The sequence below is a fragment of the Malurus melanocephalus genome, unplaced genomic scaffold, assembly GCF_030028575.1.
Source record: "Malurus melanocephalus ecotype Western Australia unplaced genomic scaffold, MMel_1.1 scaffold_317, whole genome shotgun sequence".
NCBI classification, from domain to species: Eukaryota; Metazoa; Chordata; class Aves; order Passeriformes; family Maluridae; genus Malurus; species Malurus melanocephalus.
Window position 1 is genome coordinate 729,152 of NW_026623549.1, and position 20,739 is coordinate 749,890.

A 20,739-nucleotide genomic window follows, 5' to 3' on the forward strand; every position below is an offset into this window, starting at 1 on the left:
GCTCCTCGCACATGACCGGGAAGGTGTCCCGTGATAACCAATTTCTGGTGGCTCTGTCAGCAGCAGCGCTGGCCGAGGCAACACCCGCACCCCTCCTGAACACATTTCCCCAGGGCAGAGCTTCCTCTGTCACCATCGGTGTGGCTTGTACCTCCTCCTGCTGACTGAAGAGCCTGCAGCAGTCCTGCAGTCTGCCGTGCATCCCTGCAGCAGTTCCTCCAGCCGTGGAATGGCTTTGGATTTTTCCTTTGCTTTACTTTCCATTGCCTGATGTCTCACTGGGCAATGCCTGCTGACCGTCCTTGCCCAACAGACTGCTTGGAAGGGACCCATTGCCCTGGAAGGTCCTGAGGTCTTCTCTCTGCCTTCCAGAGTGCCACTCCTGCTGGGACTGGAGCAGGAGTGGCTTCTGCTGTCACACTGCCTGAGCCCTGGGACACCAGCCTGGGACACAACAGCCCTAACAGGCCCCATTCCTGCAGCTGTTGGAGAGGTGAGAGCTGTGGTTTGCAGGCACTTCTGTGATTATTATACTGTTTCGCTCTGAATCATTGTAGTTCTCTCATCTTCCATATTTCTCAGCCACCAGTTCTGAGAAAACGTGACACTGTGACCCTGTGACCTGCTGGCTTGGTGACTGCTCTGTACCTGCAGGCACCTGCCTCCCAGGGGCTGCTCTCTAGCTCCCCATGGCCGCCTATTGACCAGAAAAGCTCAGACATGTTGATCAATAAGCTTAAAGGTCCTGATATTAGTGCCTTGGATCGCTGTCTTTGGCAAATGTATTTCCCCTTTCCCCTTTCCAGGTCATCTTAGAGCAACTTCAGGAGTATTTCTGTATTGTCTGCCTGCACATCACAAGCCAGCCCTTGATGGACAGAAATTACCCAGGGTGTCTGACATGTCTTTGGGTTTTCCCTGCAGGAGGAACATGGCTCCATGAGTGCAGRTTCAWGGGTCTCAAAAGCATCCCCAGCRAGCAAACCATCAGGCAGTGCTGCAGCATTTATGTGYATTTAYAGCTCTTGGTTAGCTTTGAAAATCATGCAGCGGAGGAAATATGCGAGGAGATCTCTGAAGAGGTGATGGAATATGGCACAGCATATATTACATACTTCTGACTTTCCAGGGACTGCTTTTGCTTTTCTTGGGGCTGCCTTTTGGTGGATGCTTACAAGTAGTGACTGTCATATTGGTGTGCCCAACTCTTTGATCCCCAGCTAAAAACCTTTTTGTGTCACGGTCCTTGTTGGTATTTTAGTTTTCAAAGCTTCTGGGGGTTGTGATAGTTTCACCACTGTACAGAAAACTCTGCATCATCCTCAGTGTTGTTCCCACACTCCTGTTGTCCATGTCCAGGCAATCACCGGTGCTATAAACCATGAGTAGTCAAAATCAAGCCTGGAGGGRCTCAGCTCACAGCACCTCTCCAGTGCAATGCTTCCCATGCTTCCCATCCACAGTTTGGTGCTATGGTTGCCGGATGAGGCTCTCATCAGCCCAGTGAGGTCTCAAGAGAGGGACAAGCCATGTCACCAAGCACAAGGCAGCTGGCTGGGAGCAGCAGGTTCACCAGGATATGTCAAAGCAAACTCAACACTWGCTAGCAGTAGGTGAAGCTAGGATAAAGTGCTGTCTGTGGAGAACTTACATGTCTCCTGCTGAGGCTGCTGGGTCTTTGCCTGATTCCTGGCCACCACTGCATCAGGATCCCCATCCTTCTCTTCTCCCCACCTCGTCTCCCCATCAGCCACCCTTGGCTGCAGCTGCTCACAGTCCCCTCCTTCCATGCAGTCACAGGTTTTATCAGCCCTGCCATGGACCAATGACGCTCCCTSGGTATTTCCCCTGTCTCTGCAATTCTCAGCCTGTCTCACTGCTGCCAATGCTGTCACCTTGTGGTGCAGCGCAGGTGATGCTTGTGCTGTGTTCACTTCCCTGCTGGCAGCTCTCAGGCAGGGTATCCAGGGCCCAGCAGCCCTGCCAGCCACTGGTGCCTGGACAGATTGCAGTGCTGCCTGCAGAGAGCTCAAAAAACCTTTTACTGACACCAGTGTCCACCACGTTGTGCCTGGAGAAGTGATTTTCTTTAGGAAAGTAACCAGTGGGGCAAAATATTACTAGTGAGGTAAAGAACCACGGCACAGATTGCTGACAGACAGCTTGATAGGCTCCTGCCTCCTTTCCCTGACAGGGAAAATCTCCATTTCCCCCGCATCCCAGAGCCTCTGGYGAGGTGGGAGAGGTTCTGGTACTAATTTCACACATGGGAGAGGGACATGGGACACTGATGTATCCTGCTCACCCAGGCTCTGCAGTGCCTCTGCCCCACGTTTGTTTCCTGGCTCTCTCACGGCAAGATGGGATGGTGCAAGAGCAGATCTTGATCAAAGGAGAACTGAAGGGTTGAGAGCAGAACACGCTGGTGTTATTTTTAGCACGGACAGCCTGTGAAACGGCAGTGTGAGGCGAAGTGCAGCAATCCCACAGTGACCAGCCCAGGCYGTTGGGGCTGTTTCCCCTTTCCCCTTCCTCAGCCCTGCATGAATCTCCCCTGGCAGGAAAGGCACTGTCAGGGCTSTCTGTGTTACAGCCCACCCTTCACCCCGCAGCACCAGGGACCAGCTGTGTGTGCACACACACCGGGCATGGTGTGGAAAAGCCCTGCTTCCCCACTGCCTGGGGCTGCTGCAGTGCTTGTGGAGTGCCCTGGAGGCTGTGGGCAGTGCTGGCCACTGGAACAGCTGTGCTGCACCAGAAAACAAAATCAGAGACACCTCCAATACCTGAAAGTCCGCGGCCCCCTAGTATGTGTCATTGAGCCCCCTGGAGCTCAAACCTTTGAAAGAACTCAGGTATCAAAACTGCCTGAATTCCACCAAACAGTAAAATACTGTTTTATGTCATCCCCTGCCTTCCATGCACAGGAAGGCTAAAAATGCTACATCCGATGGCTACTCACTCACATAAAAGCAGGATTCTGAGTTACTTTGTAGGTTTTCCTTGTGGCTTTTTTTTGTGGGTTTATTTTTTTTTTTCTCTCAAGCCCAAATTAGAAACCATTATTAGCATTTTTTCCTTTTAAGGGACAAAAAGTTATCAGAAATGTTAGCAAAATGCAGTGGTTAAGCTTTGTATTAAATTTTGCAGAAATGTTAGCAAAATGCAGTGGTTAAGCTTTGTTGTTTGGGGCAGCTGATGGACTTTGGCAGATGTGGCTGGTCCCCACTATAATTTCCTAGACTCTTGTGCTAGGAAATGGAAAAGATTTGGGGATAAGCGTGTCGCCATCCTCACAGATTGCTATTGCAGTGCTGGATAGTGGCCAGCAGTTTGTTGTGGCCCAGGGTCTGATAAATCACAATCTTCCATTTACTGGGAGCACTCAGGGAGATCAGGCTTTGTTCAGACTGAAGGAGGACATCAGAAAYCAATCCTAAACTTGACATATAAGCCTGATAATGATTTTTGTCCAAGGTAGAACATACATCTTCAGATAATCAGAAAATTCCTTGCTTGTCTTRGGGTTACACTGTTAAATATCCAGCTGTAAGACACATCTTATATCTTGGTACCAAATTATTTTGTCCCAGTCTCCAGTACAGATTTAGCATTAAGAACAGAGGACTCTGATGTATAGTGGTAATAAATGAAYATTTATTTATAGATATATTACTATKACATACCTTTATTTTCATTTGCCAAAGTATGTTTTGGTTTTTGTTTTCATAGCATTCAGTGCAAACAGCAAAAAATTTTACTTAATGACAACATGGATTATGAAGTCAACTAATTTCCCCTTTACAATAAGAAAAAGGAACACTTATATTACMCTATGAGACCTATTTGTGAGGCCACATTATAAAAGCATTGCAGTTCTGTATTTCGGAGTGGATGACCTGTTTGGACCCCATTGGAAATTGAACAAGTTCTCCATGTTAACTGGGAGAAAACATAAGCATGGCTGGGTTTGCAAGAAAAAAAAAAAAAGAAAGTTTTTACTTTCTAGACTGACAGCAGGATAATAGGTTGATATGAATGTTCTTTTTTTTTTCCAAAATAATAAAAAAATTCATAATAATATTTTTGGAACAGGCATTCATCATAAGCAATGAGATGCAAAGTTCCAGAAGAGAATCCTAGAGCCAAAAATGTTTTTKAAGGCCCTTTGTTCTGTTTCTGAAGTATTTTTCCTTGCTGAACTCTACTTGCGTGGAGAGTAAATGATGTCTGTCAGGAAGCCTCTTGCTCTCTGAGGGCAGTTAATTGCAGAATACTTGTGGATGGCTACAAGGGTGACAGCACTCACACATCTCCTTAAGGAATRGATGGTTTTCAAGATCAGGCACTCCTTGTTTCCAGTATTTTTTCCTGTCTTTGAAAAGAGAATTTAGAAGACAGAACGAGGGCTATACAGTGTGCAATGGTTAAATTGGTCACATACACACACAGGCCTGCAGWGAAATACCAGTAATATCAGAGCATTAAATAATACACCAGAGAAGAAAAYTGGGACATAAATTATCAGCTGGATGACCTGAGTTGTTTCACCCGTTTTCACAGCACAGTTCTCACTGCAGCTTCCACCCTGTTATCTGCCAAAGTATTGACACAAAGCAGGTGGAGCTAATGTTTGGATATGGGATACTTTCCGTGCTGGGGTAGTCCTTTGCATGTTCATTTGACCAAGGTCTAGTCAGTGGTTTCAGACTGTGGTCTGGATGAGTGTCACTGCAAGGTAACAGACTTGTACGGGAACTCTGTGTCACTAAGGAACTTGATTGCCTCTAAGTTTAAATGAGCAGAATATGAGCTTGCAATCCTGGAAGGACATTTTTCAGAGGTTTACAAGTCAGAAGACACTGAAAATGAAGGACTATGAAGCCAACCAAGACACAGCTGTCACCAGGAGGCGCTTGGAGCTGCAATGCAATGACACAAGAAAGGAGTCAGAGCTGAAGTCAAGTCATTGAGGACACAGGACAAAATTCAAGTCACCATCAGACCCTTTGGAGGGGGTTGCTCTTTTTTGTACGTATGCCTATGTAAGATTGCCAGTACTTTAGGTGGTTCCATTCCCTGTGCCTGAAAACTTCAGCAGCATCGTGACACTTGACACCTGCCATGCACTACACATGGTTTATGCCATCACTTGATCCGTGGGTGGCTGCGACTCTTCGCTTTGGTTCGTCTTGGACCTTATAAATATACACTTGGGGAACAYAGAAGAAAATTCTGGAAATTCCTTGGCTGCAAAGTAATAGCAAAATGCATCCAAACAGCAGTTACAATTTGCTAAGCATGCAGAGATCTTAAGAAAGGTTGTAACTCCTGAGAGCAGAGAAGAAGCTCCAGCAAGTTCCACTGCAAACCGCAAGAGCAGTGAGATTTGGAAAGGTGAGAAACAGACAGTGAACACACACAAATTCACAGAAACAATGTGCACAGCCTTCTGAAATAATTTTGTCTCATGAGGGGTTGTGACCATTTTCTGTTTTAGACATCTGATGACTTTTACTGAGCAAAAAATCACAATCCCTAAGGGAATAAAATACCCACAGATACTGAAGAGTAATGAGAAATACCTAGGTTGAATAGATTGTTTCCGAAAGCAGCAATTGTCCCAGTGATTGTAAAGTCTTGGATACAAGTTGGAATAAATTATAAGTGCTATCCAAAGAAAGCCACAGATAAAAGCTGATTTCAGTGGGGATCGAAGAGTCTTTGCTTTTAGAGGGAACTTGATTGCAATGTATCGATCAATCGCAATCAGGGTGATGATAAGGATGCTCATAGGCATGTTTGTGAAATAGATGTTTTGTATGGCAAAACACAGCTGGTCTATGGGATGGTTGTACTTGGTGAAATACAGCAGGAAAGGCAGGGTAAAGAGCAGGAAACTGTCTGCGACGATGAGGTTGATCATGTACACCTTGGTCTCGGTCCACCTCTTGATTTTGCAGCAGAAGACCCAGAAAGCAATGGTGTTCAGCGGGATCCCGAAAGCCAGCACGGGGATGTAGACAACCAGCTGCAGTAGCACAATGCTGTGCTGTGTGTCACTGTCGGTGCAGTTCATGGTGGGCTGTCTCTGCAAGGAAAGAGTGCAGCCATGAGACTGAGCCCACTGACAGGGCTGGGTCCTACAGCTGTGCCCCCTCTCATGGCCCTGCAGCTCCTCGTGTCCCTGCACTGCTTGGGATTGCCTGCTTGTGCAGGCAGCCTCTGGAGGGGTTCAGTGGCTCATCAGCACTGCCAGTCCCTCAGCCATCACAGTTACACTGTCACTCGCTGCCAGAGTCAAACCCAGAGCCAGCCCTCTCTTGCTGCTGTTGCAGGGTTAAGCCTGCCACACCCTCCCTCCAGTCCTGGTATGAGCAGTTTGGGTCATTGCAAAGCAGAATGATAATTGTTGTTGTCCCTTACCTTTTCCTCTGCAATGGCTGTCAGAGCCACTGKCTTTAGGGCAGCCCAGAGCAGAGCTGGGCAGCATTCCCTGTTTGCCCTCCACGGCCCTTGCTTTGATGCTGAAGCCACCCCATGGGCTTGCTCTGGCTCTTGCCAGGCCTGAGAACATCCTCAGGGCTTGTGCCCTTCCAGCCATGGCTTTGCTCAGGTGGCWTTGCTCCCAGGGCAGTGGGAATGCTGGTGGGTGCTGCGGGCAGGCTGTCCCAAGCACAAACCCACTCCTGTGCTGAGGAGGAACAGCTCAGCAGGGGCACCACCAGCTCTAGCGGGTAAGAAGCCTCCAGAGAAAGAAAGGAAAGTGAGCACATGTGTCTGAGCTCAGCCCTCAAAGGTAGGAAGCCGAAATTTTGATAAGGCAGAAAACACAGATTTGAGAACTTAGACTATCTCCTGCTCTTCCTCTAAATATCTCAGAGCATCTGCTACCAGCAAGGATGATGAATCAGACTTTGTCTGCAGCTCATAAAGGAAATGTTTACAATGAGGCAGGCATGAAAAATGCCCAGATTCCTACAATCTCGCACAAATACATTGCCTTATWAGTCAGCAGCTTCTAAACTTCAACAGGGAAATTGTAGTGAAAATATACAATTGCATGAAGTCAGTGGACCATTTTTAGTGTCCAAGATTTTAGTGTCCAAGATTACAGATCTGGCAACCCCGAAGGAAAGCACCCCACCTGCCCTAGCACCAGAACTGGTATGGAAATACGGAAACACAGGTGTGCAGTCATTTCTAGAGTGGAATTTATGGAGGAGCCAGTGTCCTAGAGCTCTTGGGCTTTCAGCTTCATGGATTGTAGCTACTCTGTGGCTTCAACCTACCCTGCAGCTGATCTCTGGCAGCCTGTTGTGGTCACCTTGCAGTGAAAAAGTCACCCTCTGCCTGCACACCACTGGCCTGAGGAACAGCCGACCCCGCTGGGCTGGACATCCCAGCCCCAGTGAATCCCCCATGGAAGCACTGAGCTGGTGGCAGCTCCCAAGGCCAGCTGTCCCCACACTTGAGGGAGCAGCAGGGTACGAAGCACTAATGGGAAGCTGCAGCAAGAGACAAAGACCCCCCCAAATGACCCAGGCAGTTTCACAACAGTGAGGCAGAASAGCTGTGAAAGCAGGAGGCAACCGGGGCACCTGGGGCTGCCTGACCCGTGTGTTGGCAGGCAGGAGCCTTGGCAGGAGCCGGGAAAACACACTCCGAAGGGCAGGGGGCACTGCCACGCACCGGTGTGGGACAATTAAAAGCCATTACCTGCTCCTCGCGATGCGACAGGTGCGCTGAGTCCTCGGGAAGGCTGCAGGGCACCCGCAGTGTCTTGGCAGGGCAGGAGATCCTCGATGGCCGCAGGTGCCAGCGCAGGGCACGGCTGTCCCGGGCTGTCACCGCCCGGCAGGGCTCAAACCCAGCACTGAACTCATGAGCTCCAGAAGTGCTACATTTATCCCCTACTTYCCCGGCTGATGGAGCCTCTGGTGCCCTCTGTTGTCCCGCTCTCAGCAGCTCAACGCTTCACTGTCAGTTTTTCCACCCAGAGTGCGCTCCCCCACCTCCTCGTCTCACACAAACCGRCAATTAAAATTTAATATTTTCAGTCATGGGAAAACAATTTCTGAAATAAAACCCATAATGGTTGTAAAGTGCTCTTCTGGCAGCAGAAGTGTCCCCAGGGAGCCCGGCAGGCTGTGCAACCTCTGGTGTGGTCGCAGAGGGTGCCCCAGGTGGGGACAGCGACCTTTCCGAGGGGGCAGTCGGTGCTTGTGCACCCCGTGCCAGCCAGCCAGCGACCCAGCGCGCTGCTTTCGGGATCTTTAGAGTAGGGGCACAGATGTTCTGGGCTGGCTCACCCTCCGCACAGCAGCCAGGAGTGTAACACTGCTCCTCAGCATCGCTGGGAATGACAATCCCTGCCCTCCAGGCACGGGCAAGACACACCAGTGTGGCAGTGAGCTGCTGGGACCCTTAGGACCATGGTCAGGAGCGTGCCCCGGTGGTGTTTCACAGACATTGGGATGGCTTTTGCTGTCCACTGCCTAAAGCACTTGTAATCCCATCTCTGTGAGCCAGACTGACTCCCACAGGCTTTGTCCATTAATTCTTGTGTTTGGAGCTCATGGTCTCGAAGGTGACAGCAGCAGACTGAGCATCAGCCATGGAGTCAGGAAGGGCAGATATAGGTCACGAATGGGTTTGTGGGCAGGAAAGACTCCCCCACACTGTCTGGTGGAATGCTCTGAGCATTGCTGGGGGAGTGCTCAGGGCCATTTGGAGATTTTTCAGTGTTCAGAAAGAAAAATAGCCCACTTCTAGGGAGCATTTATCCGCTTCCTCTCTCCCCTGACTTTTCTAGGTGGCTGACACATGCAAAAATACATTTCTCTGATGGAAATGTTTGGGGTGTCAATGTGGGCAGGCTGTGGAAACTCAGCCCCAGCTGGGTTCAGCTGCGGGGGTGACACTGAGCCTGAGCTGTGGTGAGCCTGGGACCAGCTGGTGCCACAACACAAAACCAGGGAAGAGCAGTGCAAGGGTGCCAGATGTCAGGGCAGCAGTGAAAGGGCATCCCCACGGGTGGGAGGAACAGCCCCTCAGGGATGGCTGCTCTGAAGAGGTGTCTCTGTGCCAGGGCCCAGTGGTGCAGCCAGGGGGGAAGCTGGCAGGAGCACTCAGCTCTGAAATCTTTGGATTTGGATAAAGAATTTTGTGCCTTTATGGCACTAGACAGGTGTTGYTTTCATCCTAAAAGTGTTCCTTCACCTATCTGACCTGCTGAGTTGAAGGGGAGGGAGGTCAGGACACTCTAGGCTGTTTGTAGGGTGATGTCCTCCGTAATGTGCCAGAAGCACCTGAACACCCACCCCACCCAGCCTGCCAAAGGAATAGGATAAATATAACCTGGATTATTTTAATAATGCAAACGACCTGGAATACACARTGAGGTAAAATATGACATTTGCATTTGTGCTTGTTGGCAATAAGGATCAGTTGATTTTAGCTGCAGAATGAACTAAAACAAGAGGTACATGGCTCACCTGTCTTTCTGAAAGAGTAACAAGTAGGTGCTGGAGGGTAGAATGGAGGCATGTTAACAACTAGGGATTAGCTACACACTTTTATGCATCTCTATGACTTATTTGTTTAACAAAAACACAAATTGTAATTGATTTARTAATGCTAAACCTAACAAAGAGATCACTAGAGAAAAAGAGCAATAATTATCCAAACAGCAGTGAAGCTGCATTTCCTCTTTATGTTGCAGATGTTGGTGGGGGTGTTGGCTTAGGTGTTTTTTTTTCCCTTTATCCTTTAGCAAGTTTCCATCTGCAAGGGCTGGGTTGCATCTGTTTTTTGAGTGTTGGGTTTGGGCAGTAGAAAGGCTTCATGGAACTCCTTGGTGACAAAGTAGTAGCAGAYGCTGTCGAGGCAGCAGTTGGACGTGGCGATGCACCTCGTCACGGAGGAGAAGTTCTCCATGACACAGAGCAGGTAACAGGCAACTCCAACACTCTCCATTACAAACCTGGCAAGTAGCCCAAGGTAGGCTGGCAGAAAACATACGAGAAATACAATCAGATTTGCATAAATAATGTGCATGGCTTTCTGGATCGATTTCTCCTCTGGTGAATTTGTGTTCAGATGTTTCTTGAGGTTCCTGATGACTTCTGCAGAGCAAAAGGTCAGKATTGCTAATGGGAGAGTGAAAAAAAAGAAAATGGCCATCAGGCTGAGAGCAGCATACTCAGGGGGGTYGGTCTGGAAGCAGAGAGCTGCGTGTCTCTCCCGGAGCTGGAYGGTGGCAATGGTTATCACCAACACCCACAGAAGGCCACACAGGAGGGCRGCCTTTGCTGGGGATCTGAAGCTCCTGGCTTTCAAGGGGTGCTTTATGGCAATGTATCGATCGACAGAGATAAATGAAATGATGTAGATGCTCACTAACATGTTGATARAATACATCGCCTCTGTGAACTGGCAGAGCTCCCCTCGGGCTGACTTGTTCCAGAGCAAATAAACCATGGAAGGCAAGGTGCAGATGACAGAGAAATCTGCAAACACTAGATTGATTACATACACCCTGATTTCTGTCCACTTCTTCATCTTGCACAAGAACACCCAGAAGGCAAGGATATTGAACAGTGCTCCGAAAAAGAAAATAAGGCTATAGAAAACAAATTCAATGAGGCGAACGTGGTGATGAGGTTCTAGATTTGCGGTGCTGCAGTTGCTGGACACATTCATTATTCTGAGTTACAGATCTTGTATGATGTTCTGAGACCTGAAATGGGAAAAGACATGGTAAGACCTCTTAGTAGCTGTAAAAAAAAGCCCATTTGACACACATGTACTTTGTTAAAAATGTGAATCRGAGCTTTACAGAGCTGGCTTTCCCAGTTAATCTGAATCCTTTGGCAACCTTTATCAATCTTTGTTTAAGTTCACTCAGTTTGTGAGCAAGTACCTCAAGGTACACTTCCAATAGGAYGTAGCAGACAGCCTTTATTAAATAGGGAGATCTTGAAGTATGTGGGGGCAGGGGGAAAAATGACACTTAGAAGAGCCCCCAGAGGTAGTGGGGACATCCTGTGACAATGTGAACACTAATTCCTTAAGCCAGGATGTGCAGATAAAGTAAACTTAGCCTTAGCTTTGTGCTTAGCTAGGCAGCAATGGCAGCAACCAAAAGTGAAGCCCAGCACAACCCATCAGCAAAAGATCTTCTCTCAGTTCTCCTGGCTTTGGGTTAAGGTCAGGGTGAAAGGCTGGGAGTGCATAGCRGATGTCATTTGATAGACATCCTCCTGCTCTGGCTCTAAATGGGCAGGCCTCTGAGCCTTTGGACCTGGAGCTCCTTCTCCAAGCTGAGGAAAAGAGCAGAATCTGCATTCCTGCTTTCCCAAAGGAATGTTCGAAACCCTGAGGGAGAGGATGAGGGATGCTGCTCTCCACCTCGCCAGGAAGGGAATGGGGGATGAAGGATTACCATGATTTTAAGCCCATTTGTTCCAGGAGAGAGTTTGACTCTGCCTGTGCAAAGCAGAAAGCCCCGTGTGAAAGAGGAAACAGCCCTGCAGAACAAGGAACTCACCTTTAAGGGCTGTATTAGACAGCTCCTGCTCCAGGCAGGCATCCAGTCACCCTCAGAAATCCAAGTTATAAGTGGTAGCTATTGAGCCCCTTCACACTGGCTGCAAGATRTTTTGCAAAACTATTGGTTGTGGGAAGAGTGTGAATTCATGGGCTGATATAAATCACCTTTCATCACCTTTCAGCATCAGACCCCATCCTGTGCAAAGTGGCTTCAGGTGACATGCACATGGAACAATTCTCTGAASTGCTGACTCTGAGTATCTGTCACTGGATTTGTGCTTGTTTCTAAATGCACTTCAGAAAAAGAAATCTTTCCATGTAAAATAAGGTTTTTAACCACTGTAACAGGAGAGTGAAGTGGGGAGGGATCTGGTGAAATCCTGTAGCTTTCAGAGATGTGGGGACGGCCACCGTGTCTCCTGGTTGAGCAGTTATTCGCTTCTACAAGCAATGCAGACCTTGTGGCCAGTTGGTGAGGGCACTGCCTGCAAATTCGAATTCAGTTCTGAAGTGACTGAAAAGTACACAAATAACTCCGTTTCTGGGGGGAGATGGCAGTGTCCTGGGCAATAGCAGACACTGATGTGACTGCTGCACAGATCTCTCTCCCTGTTCTTGCATGCTTAGGTCTGGGTTTATCCAACCAAGGCTTGCTGCTCACTGCCCACACCCTGGGAGGAAAGGGWCAGCTGTCCCTGAGGAAAGCCTCTCTGAAGCACGGTAAATGGCAGCAGGGACCTGTCCCTGGTTATGGTCACTAACTGCATGAGGCAGAAGGCTGACACCCAGCTGGTGCCCAGGTTCCTTTCCACTGCCCTGGATTTCAGTGGCAGAAGCTGCTCTGGAGAGGCACAGCCCGGGCAAACCCCAGTGCTGGGCTCTGCAGTGTGAAGAGCTCTGGCCAACGCTACCCATGGAGCTGGAGACCTGGCCCAAATGCAGTTCCCAGCAACAATACTCACAAGAGCTCCAGGCCACRAGGCAACCCAGAGGCTGGGAGGAGGATGGAGGAAATGAGCAGAGGGTTTCAAGCAGGCCACAAAGCACTGATAGGGTATGACTGAGCAAAGAAAAGTCTTTAAGGAGATGCAGCTTGACAAGCTAGCACATCCTGTGGCTGCTGGGAAGGTTTAACATGGGCTACATGAAATGCCTGCACCATCAGAGGGGCTAGGCAGCAACCTACAGCTGGGACAAAAGGATGGAGACGGCTCTGAAACAGCATCTTGTGGCTGCTGGAAGACCAGGAATAAGTCCTGCATGTAAAATCCTCCTCCTTCCTTCTTGGGGGAGCTCAGGAGTGAGCAGGCACCAGGGGCTGATGGGTCAATATGGTGGGGGAAATCAAGGGTGAATATGGTGGGGAAATGCCTAAGGACAGCACGGGGGCCATGGTGAATGAGGGAAGGGATCTGGAACTCTGAGCAGAGGGAGGGCAAGAAGGAAAATGGGAATKAAGCCTGGGGTGAAGCACAGCATCTTCTGCATCAACTGCCCCCAGATGTGCCTCCTCCATGGCAACTGCCCTGATTGTCACCAACGCTCCTACACACAGAATGGGCGGCTCTCATTAAAGAAATATGCATCCATGTTGGGATAAATTAACTTTCACTTCTCAGCTGCTGTGGTATTCCAGGTAAAGTATCCAGAGAATACCTTGGAGTGAGAACAGAAACTGAAAGGCTCAGAGCCCACCATGGACCCCTGCATCGCAGGGRCCTCACTGCCCTGCAGAAATTACTCTGTAAGCCTCCTCTGCATCCCCCCAGGCACAGCAGGACCCTRAGCAGCAGTTCACAGAGAGCAACAGAGGAGCAAATCAAGTGATGTTACCTGCAGAATTCATGTGACAAGGTCAGCAGCAGGTGCCACCCRAGGCAGGGTCTGTGCAGCCACACAGCCCGGGCAGGACGAGTGAGTGGAGGATGGACACGGGCTGCCTGTGCAGGGCAGGTGCCTGGCACCAACAGCTCCCTGGTACTTCACGGTTTCCATAGCACCTCCTCCTCCTGCGTAACAGCAGATTGCACATCAGTTAGGCTGGGAACCAACATTTCTGATTTCATATCAGTGAGGCTGGGAACCAAAATTTCTGATTTCATATCAGTTAGGTTGTGAATCAACATTTCTGATTTCATATCAGTTAGGCTGGGAATCAAAATTTCTGATCTCATATCAGTTAGGTTGTGAACCAACATTTCTGATTTCATAGGAGTTAGGTTGTGAATGGCCAAATCAATGGTGGCAATACTTTACAGAGAGCTCTAGCACCTCACCACTCTGCATTTTCCARAAGGGTGTGTTCTATGGCTAAGAGCGATGCTCAGCAACTGGGGATGGGAAATGCTGGGCTGAAATCTAAGCTAAGGAAAGCCAGGAAGATGCAATATCTGGTATGGATTACCCCATGCAGCTGGAGTACACCTGAGTGTTGTCGTGCTTGCACAGCTTTGGGTATGGAGGTGGGCACACGGAGCAGCCTGGCATGCAGTGTAGGCTCTCTCTGGGCTGCTGAAAGCCTCCCCAACCCTCCTCAAATGCTGCCCTCAGAKGGTGTCTGGGGTTGGGTTTGGTGCCGGGCATGGATTGAGCAGGATGGGGGCCAGCATCAGGGCTCTGGCCTGCACTCCTGTTGGAGCACAGGTACAGCCAAAGCATCCCAGAGCTTCAGCTGGCAACTGAACCAAGGCCTTGGCATCTCACACGGGTGGCAAAGAGCTTCATTGTCAAACTGTGCACTGGCAGAAGCAGACGGGACAGCCAGAGCTGTGAGCTCCCAAGGGCTCAGAATGGACTCTCTCACTGTGCCAATAACCAGTGTGCTCTGTGGCTGTGGGGATGCCTGGCTGCACACTCACCCTTKGTACCCGGCCAGCTGCTCACTGCTCTGCTGCAGTGATGCACATGGTGCTTGGCTGCTCTTCCATTGCCATGATGGGTGCTCTCCTGGCTGTGTGAGCTCTGACAGGAGCTGGCTGGGCTCTCAGGCACTGCTGGGGTGAGTGAGGGATGGCAGGATGCCGGCATGGCCCRTGTGTCCCTGGCTCAGGAGCTGGCACCAAGCAAAGGAAGTGCTGCAGCACAGCTGTCAAATGAGGCTGTGCAGGGGAGAGGGCCAGGAACAGGATCCTGAAGATAAGACCCACTTGCTGTGCTCCACCACAGGGCTGGTGCAGCGTGCAGCCATCCTACAACCACAGAGATGTGCGTGCTGATCACAGCCCTCAGGAGGCACCCAAACTCCTGGGTGTGCCCCTCACAGGGGGGCAATCTATGCAAAGCAGGACCCACGTCAAATATCTCAGAACCACATGCTGATAAGACCCTCAGATAGCATCTGGCATTTGTAAGGTGCTGTGGAGGAAGAGGCGACACAAAATGCTGCAGTGGCTCTTTGGGTCACAGTGTGGGACAGGAGAGTCACTGAAGGTGTTTGAGGTCAGGGAAGGCCTGTGTGGAGAGAGCCACCAAGCAAAGGTGGCCAGAGCTGTTTGCCTGCAATAGCTGCAGCTGCATTTGCCACAGAGGCTGATGCTGGCAGCTATTTTTTAGTGAGAGCCCACAGTGATGGCCTTGTTCACAGTCATTGAGGCTGAAGAAACCTCTTTAGGTGTCCACCAATGCTTTGCTCAGAGCCACTGTCTGAGGTCATGTCCAGTTTGGTATTGAGTAGCTCCAAGGATATCTCCACACATTSTCTGGGCAACCTGTTCTAGTGCTTGATCATTCTGAGAATAAATTTTTTTTTTTATGTTTACACAGACTTCCCTGTATTTCAGTTTGTACCTCTTGCCTCTTGCCTTCTCAACAGTGTCAGGAAGAGGGCAGGAGGCAAAATGAACAAACTGAAATATAGGAAAGTCTGTTTAAACATTAAAAAAAGTTTACTCCCAGTCATTGTGTGTTTATCCACATGGATCAGATCCTTGAGAGGCTTCTCCAGGCTGAATAGTCCCAGCTCTTACAGCCTCTCCTCATATGAAAGGGGCCAGGGGACACCAAGACATGGCAATAGAGGACCCTGGGATGGTGGCAGCCAAGCAGCACTGGGGAAGGTCATTCTGTGCCAGTGGCTCCTGCCTGCAGCAGTGTCCAGCCTGGACAGRAGGATTTGTTCCTCTATGGAAGACATGAGAAGGCTCCTCATGTTGGGTCTTCCTGAGCACCCGGCATTTTCCATCTGTCTCCTACCAAATCTCAGTGCTGGGACATGCTGAACTGGTACAGATTCCATCTGGTTTRCTGAAATATAGTACATGGAGTAGGACTAAACACAGTGGTTTTRGTTGTGGTGTGAAACAGTGGCAACACCTACATGGGATGCTGCAAACCCTCATGAGCCAGCCCTTTGAAGGTACCACATTTTCCATGACAGCAAGGCAAAAACACTTTTTACTTGGTTTGGGGTTTTTTTCCYYTCACCCACCTTCAACCATGAACATCTCTCTCCTCCATAACCAATTTGAAAGGTCACTTTATTATGCAATCATTTGGATGTGGAAGGTCTTCATTAATATTCCACATTCAAARCTTAATTTATTTCCAGTTTGTGTCTGCATGTCCAGGAAGGAGGAAAGCAAGATGAGGTAAGAATAGCAGTGTTTGTCCAGCCAGCTGTGCTTTTTCCAGGGTGGGCTGCAGCAACACCCCAGTGTACAGTGCTGCACAAACACATCCCACAGGGGCCTCTCTTTCGAATGAATCCTATGTATGACCTGCTATTCCTAAATTTCCATTTATTAAAGTTATTATTAAACTGTATTTCTAAATTTCTAAAACATACTGGACCAAACCCTTAGTGCTCTTCAGGCTGCACTCCAGCCTATCCAGCCTCGTTGTGTTGATGTTAGAGACTGACATCATTGATTTTCTGAGATTAAAAACCCCCTTTTGCCCTCTCTCCTTCTCTAAGAATCATTTTGTTTCTGAGTGGCCTGTGCTTGAGTAGAAACATCTAATGCTTCAAGAGCTCCACCAGATTTTTTTATCACTTTCCCTCAACCGCAAGACACTCAAAAGGAAAAAAAAAATTAAAAAATGAAGTTTGCTAATGGGAAGCAACAAGAGGAGAGTGGAGGTAGGTCTGGTAATTGTAACATGTGCTCTGACCTTGTCTGGTCCCAGAAGAGCAAATCAATTTATCCTTGGCTTTTACCAGCAGTCTGTAATTTGTCTGTAGTTATCCTCCCCATTTCAGTGTTTGGACAGAGGCACTTTCATTTCCATTCCTGCAATGAGGTGCACATGAGTGTTAGAGGCTTTTGCTTACATTTTTGGACTTTGCCTACAGGACTGCTTTGTTGTTAACCTTCTAAGCATTACCAGCATAAACAAGGCCAAAATGTGTGGTTTCCTGAAATAAACTGGTTTCCTAAAACTCACTGGATCCATCACCCTCCATCCTCCCTGCTTATTTTTCCACTTGTCTTCCAAACCCCATTACATTTTGTTTTTCTCAAATGTGGATGAGAACGAGCAGTTCAGCTCAGAGGTTTTTCCCCTTCAGAGATGCCTCCACTGCCCCTTGTGGGGGCATTTTGTACAGGACAAATCCCCAGCCCTCCTGGGTGCTGGGGTGGCTCCTGGAATAAGGAATCCTGGAGCCACACACCATTGGACAGAGAAACAGCACAGGGAAAGAGCCAGAGCAGATGGTGCAGGGCCATTCTCTCATCTTCAGCCACCCCTCAGGGTCCCACAGCCTCCAGACCCTGCCACCCAGACCCAATATATTATTAAAATGTGAGACTTTTGCTGCAGGAAGCAGGAAAACCATCAGAGGCTCCACAGTGCTACGGGGAGGAAGAGTGCTCCATAAACATCCACCTTCCAGAAAGAAAATTATCCCATCATTTATGAACTAGAAATAACTTGGCAAAGGAGAGATGACAAATTAGATCCCAGTCTGTCTCACCTCATTTAGAAAGGTGATGATGAGTCTGTACCAAAGATGCTGTTACATCAGACCTGTTTCCGTTCCCTGAAACTGAAAACAAATTTAGAAATACAGTTTAATAATAACTTCAATGAATGGAAATTTAGGAACAGCTCAGTCATCCTTTCATTCAGTATTTTCAGAAGGCAAACAAGCTAAGTGACTAGAAAGGGAGGTTTGGCAGAGAAAAATCATGTCAAGGAGTTCCATTTTGATTTCTTTTTCATTATTGCATATCAGAAACCCACCTGTTATTGCTGGGAAGAGGAGCTACACACAGAAAGGCAGCAGAACAGCACAAAAAAAGCAAAATTTAGCGTGGCAGCCTGATTAGTGACACAGAGATGAGGGCTGACAAAGCATCAGTGTCACAGGGCACTGCCAGCACACAGCCACTGCTGCCTGGCAGGGCTTGGGCTGGGCTCCTCAGCACCCAGGGGGAGGTGAAATCCTGGAACTGTTTAGTGGAGGGTCCCTGCAGCATCTGGGTTTGTCTCTCCTGCATGAAGGTTATGAGCACTGCAAGCACCAGCCCCAGCTCCAGTGAAGATCAATGTCTCATCAAGGATTAAGGGACTTGTTCCTACCAGWGATTCACAAGATCTGTCAGCAGCTCCAAAGCCAGGGACAGAGGGCAACCAGCTGATGATGACAAATGGTTTTTGCCTTCCTGTGCATCAACATAATTACACTGTGCACTGGAATAACAGGATTAAAGCAAATGACACCATCCCGATCCTGCTGGGTGGTGTGAGCCGTAGATCCATCTGTGCAGTTATGAAAAATGCAATATATCAGCGATGGGATTGACTGGCAACATTTGCAGGGCTGCCTTGTGGAGTAAAACAGAAAGCTGGTTGTGGTTGCTTTGCTTTTCACGCCAGGGAAGCATATAAGCATATCTATAAATGTTAACCTTTCCCYTTTGTAGGGCTGTGCTGACACACTCTGCTCAGAGAATAAACAAGTATAAATAATATATTTATTATATTATTTATTATAGAATAATTACTATAGATATTTATAACATTATTATTATTATATAATAAATGATATAATTTACTATAAATAATAAATAAGCAAAGAACATGAACTTTCTCACTTGCACGGATATGGAGCAGGGAAAATGTGATTTGGTATGGTCAGCTCCAACCTCTCACACTGAATTTGAATTTGATTTTGAGCTTGATTTGAATTTGATTTTGAGCTTGAACATCTTGGCTCTCAGTATCTCACAGGTCAGACACGTGCAAAGCAATGCACCCACAGAGAGCTTCTGATTTGCACCAAGGCGTTTTCACTCTTACTTAATCATGCTGTTATCCAGCCACTCATCAATGGTTAGAATTCAACACAGCACGGCACTGAAAACCCCCTGGCCTCGTGCCACACGCAGCCCTTTGCCCAGAGCCCTGACACCACTGACAGCTCTGCCAGAGTACACAGGTTTTCCATGGGCCTTCCCCTTCCAGACCTCCCTGCTGTCTAGGAAAAATCTAAACGAAACTTSGGTGGGAAATTGGCCAAAAAAGACCCCATCAGGTCTGCTCCCCTTGCCAGCACTGAGCAAGCAGGAGCTGTGCACATCAGTGAGCTCAGGGCATCAGCCCATGAGGAGGGAAGAATGAGAACCCCATAAAGTTGTGCTGGATCCCTGGATTTAACTGCAAAGTTCATCTGGGTGCTGGGTCTGTGTCTGCTTTGCTCTGTTACTTTTCTCCTGTGTGACAGCCTCACCACAGTTTCTGACTCGGAAAAGCAGCGAATTTCCCCGTAGCCCCTTCGTGCAGATATCTGAGAGCAATGTATTTTCTAGATGTCACTGATACAGCCCCTGAGCCTGCACATAAACAACCACGCACCTTCTCATGCCTGTTTAGGGCAGGGTTTCACTTGGTGCTACTGTGTGACATCTAGACCTGCCCAAGGCTTGTGGTTGCAATAGTCACAGTCGCCCTTTTACCCTTATTTGGGTCCCTGCCCTTTACCTCTCCAGCTTTAATGGTTGAGATACTTCAATGGTTTGAAGTGCTCAGTTATCACAGTATTGGTTGTTTCGGAGAAGAAAAGACCTCCTGTGGGAGGCTGGTCCTTAAGGAGCAGCACAGGTATCTGCTGACCTGCTTATCCAGCAGCACAGTGAGGGGACCAACTTGTTTCAGAGCCTGAGATGGGTTAAAGCCCCTCTCCCAGCAGGCCAATGCTATCCATTCCTGAGAGAACATTTTGGGGTTACTTGCAGGGAATTTCCATCTGCTGCTGTCCATGTCACCGCTGCTGCACACAGGGCGGGCCACGAGAAATATCCACCTAAACCTGTGGCATCTGAGCAAATCTGCTGCTGGTGCTGCCTGAAACACGCTGCCCAAACTCACCCTCTGAAATGCACTGCCCAAACTCACCCTCTGAAAAGCATTGTCCAAACTCTCGCTCTGAAATGCCCTGCCCAAACTCACCCCTTGAAAAGCATTGTCCAAAGTCACCCTCTAATGCACTGCCCAAATTCACCCTCCAATGCAATGCCTTATAGAGAGCAGGCTGTGATTCCCTGTCATGCTGAGCAGGACCCTCTGYGCTGCCCTAAGCTGCTGATGCAACTGCAGGTTATTGGTTCATCCCAACAAYCCCTAAAATACTCCTCACTTCTTTCACTGCATCAGTATCCTTTTGGCACTTCAACTGCAATGTCAGTCACCATGGCCTCGAGCACAGCATGGTGTGTCCCACACACGGATAAAACCTCTCATCTGTAGTTCTCCTTTCCTCCCTGAAGTAAAAGGTCAAGGAAAAATCAGCCTCTTCTGCTGGTATTACCAGAAGGCATATGACACAAATAAGATGTGACGTTTATTTTTTGCCTCCTAGATCCCTAGGTTAAAAAACTTGCAGGCACAGGAAGTAATCCTCCATTACTTACTTCCATTAACTTTWAAAGCAATTTCCCAGTTTGCTACAAGGTGGCAGTGTTATCTATTGGTTTATTGATGTTCTGGGTGCCTAAACACAGTTCCTGTTAATGAACCCATAACCCTTCATCAGCACAGGAAGGAGGATGCTGATCCTGCGTGGCTGTGACCCCACACCTGCCCATCTCAGCCTGTGTGTGTTCAGTGAGATCACCAGCAGCCACACAGGGAAAGAAACACAAGACAAAGAAGGAATTATTTGCTCAACTTGTTTTTAATKAAACCAGTCATGGTTCCACCTTTCTCTTCCATTCAGTTATATTAATTTAATTGAAAACCTTTTGT

At 48.4% G+C, this 20,739-nt stretch overlaps 2 protein-coding genes across 2 annotated transcripts; both read right to left on the reverse strand.

Moving 5' to 3' along the window:
• Window positions 1-4,123: 4,123 nt before the first annotated feature.
• Window positions 4,124-6,085, reverse strand: LOC130580157 (G-protein coupled receptor 35-like). Its single transcript, XM_057377484.1, has one exon. It carries the CDS (start codon window positions 6,077-6,079, stop codon window positions 5,141-5,143), a length of 939 nt encoding a protein of 312 aa, XP_057233467.1. The 5' UTR covers window positions 6,080-6,085; the 3' UTR covers window positions 4,124-5,140.
• A 3,557-nt stretch (window positions 6,086-9,642) lies between these two features.
• LOC130580160 (G-protein coupled receptor 35-like) lies at window positions 9,643-10,736 on the reverse strand. Its single transcript, XM_057377488.1, has one exon. The coding sequence runs from the start codon at window positions 10,702-10,704 to the stop codon at window positions 9,772-9,774; it is 933 nt and encodes a 310-aa protein (XP_057233471.1). The 5' UTR covers window positions 10,705-10,736; the 3' UTR covers window positions 9,643-9,771.
• Between the last annotated feature and the right edge of the window lie 10,003 nt (window positions 10,737-20,739).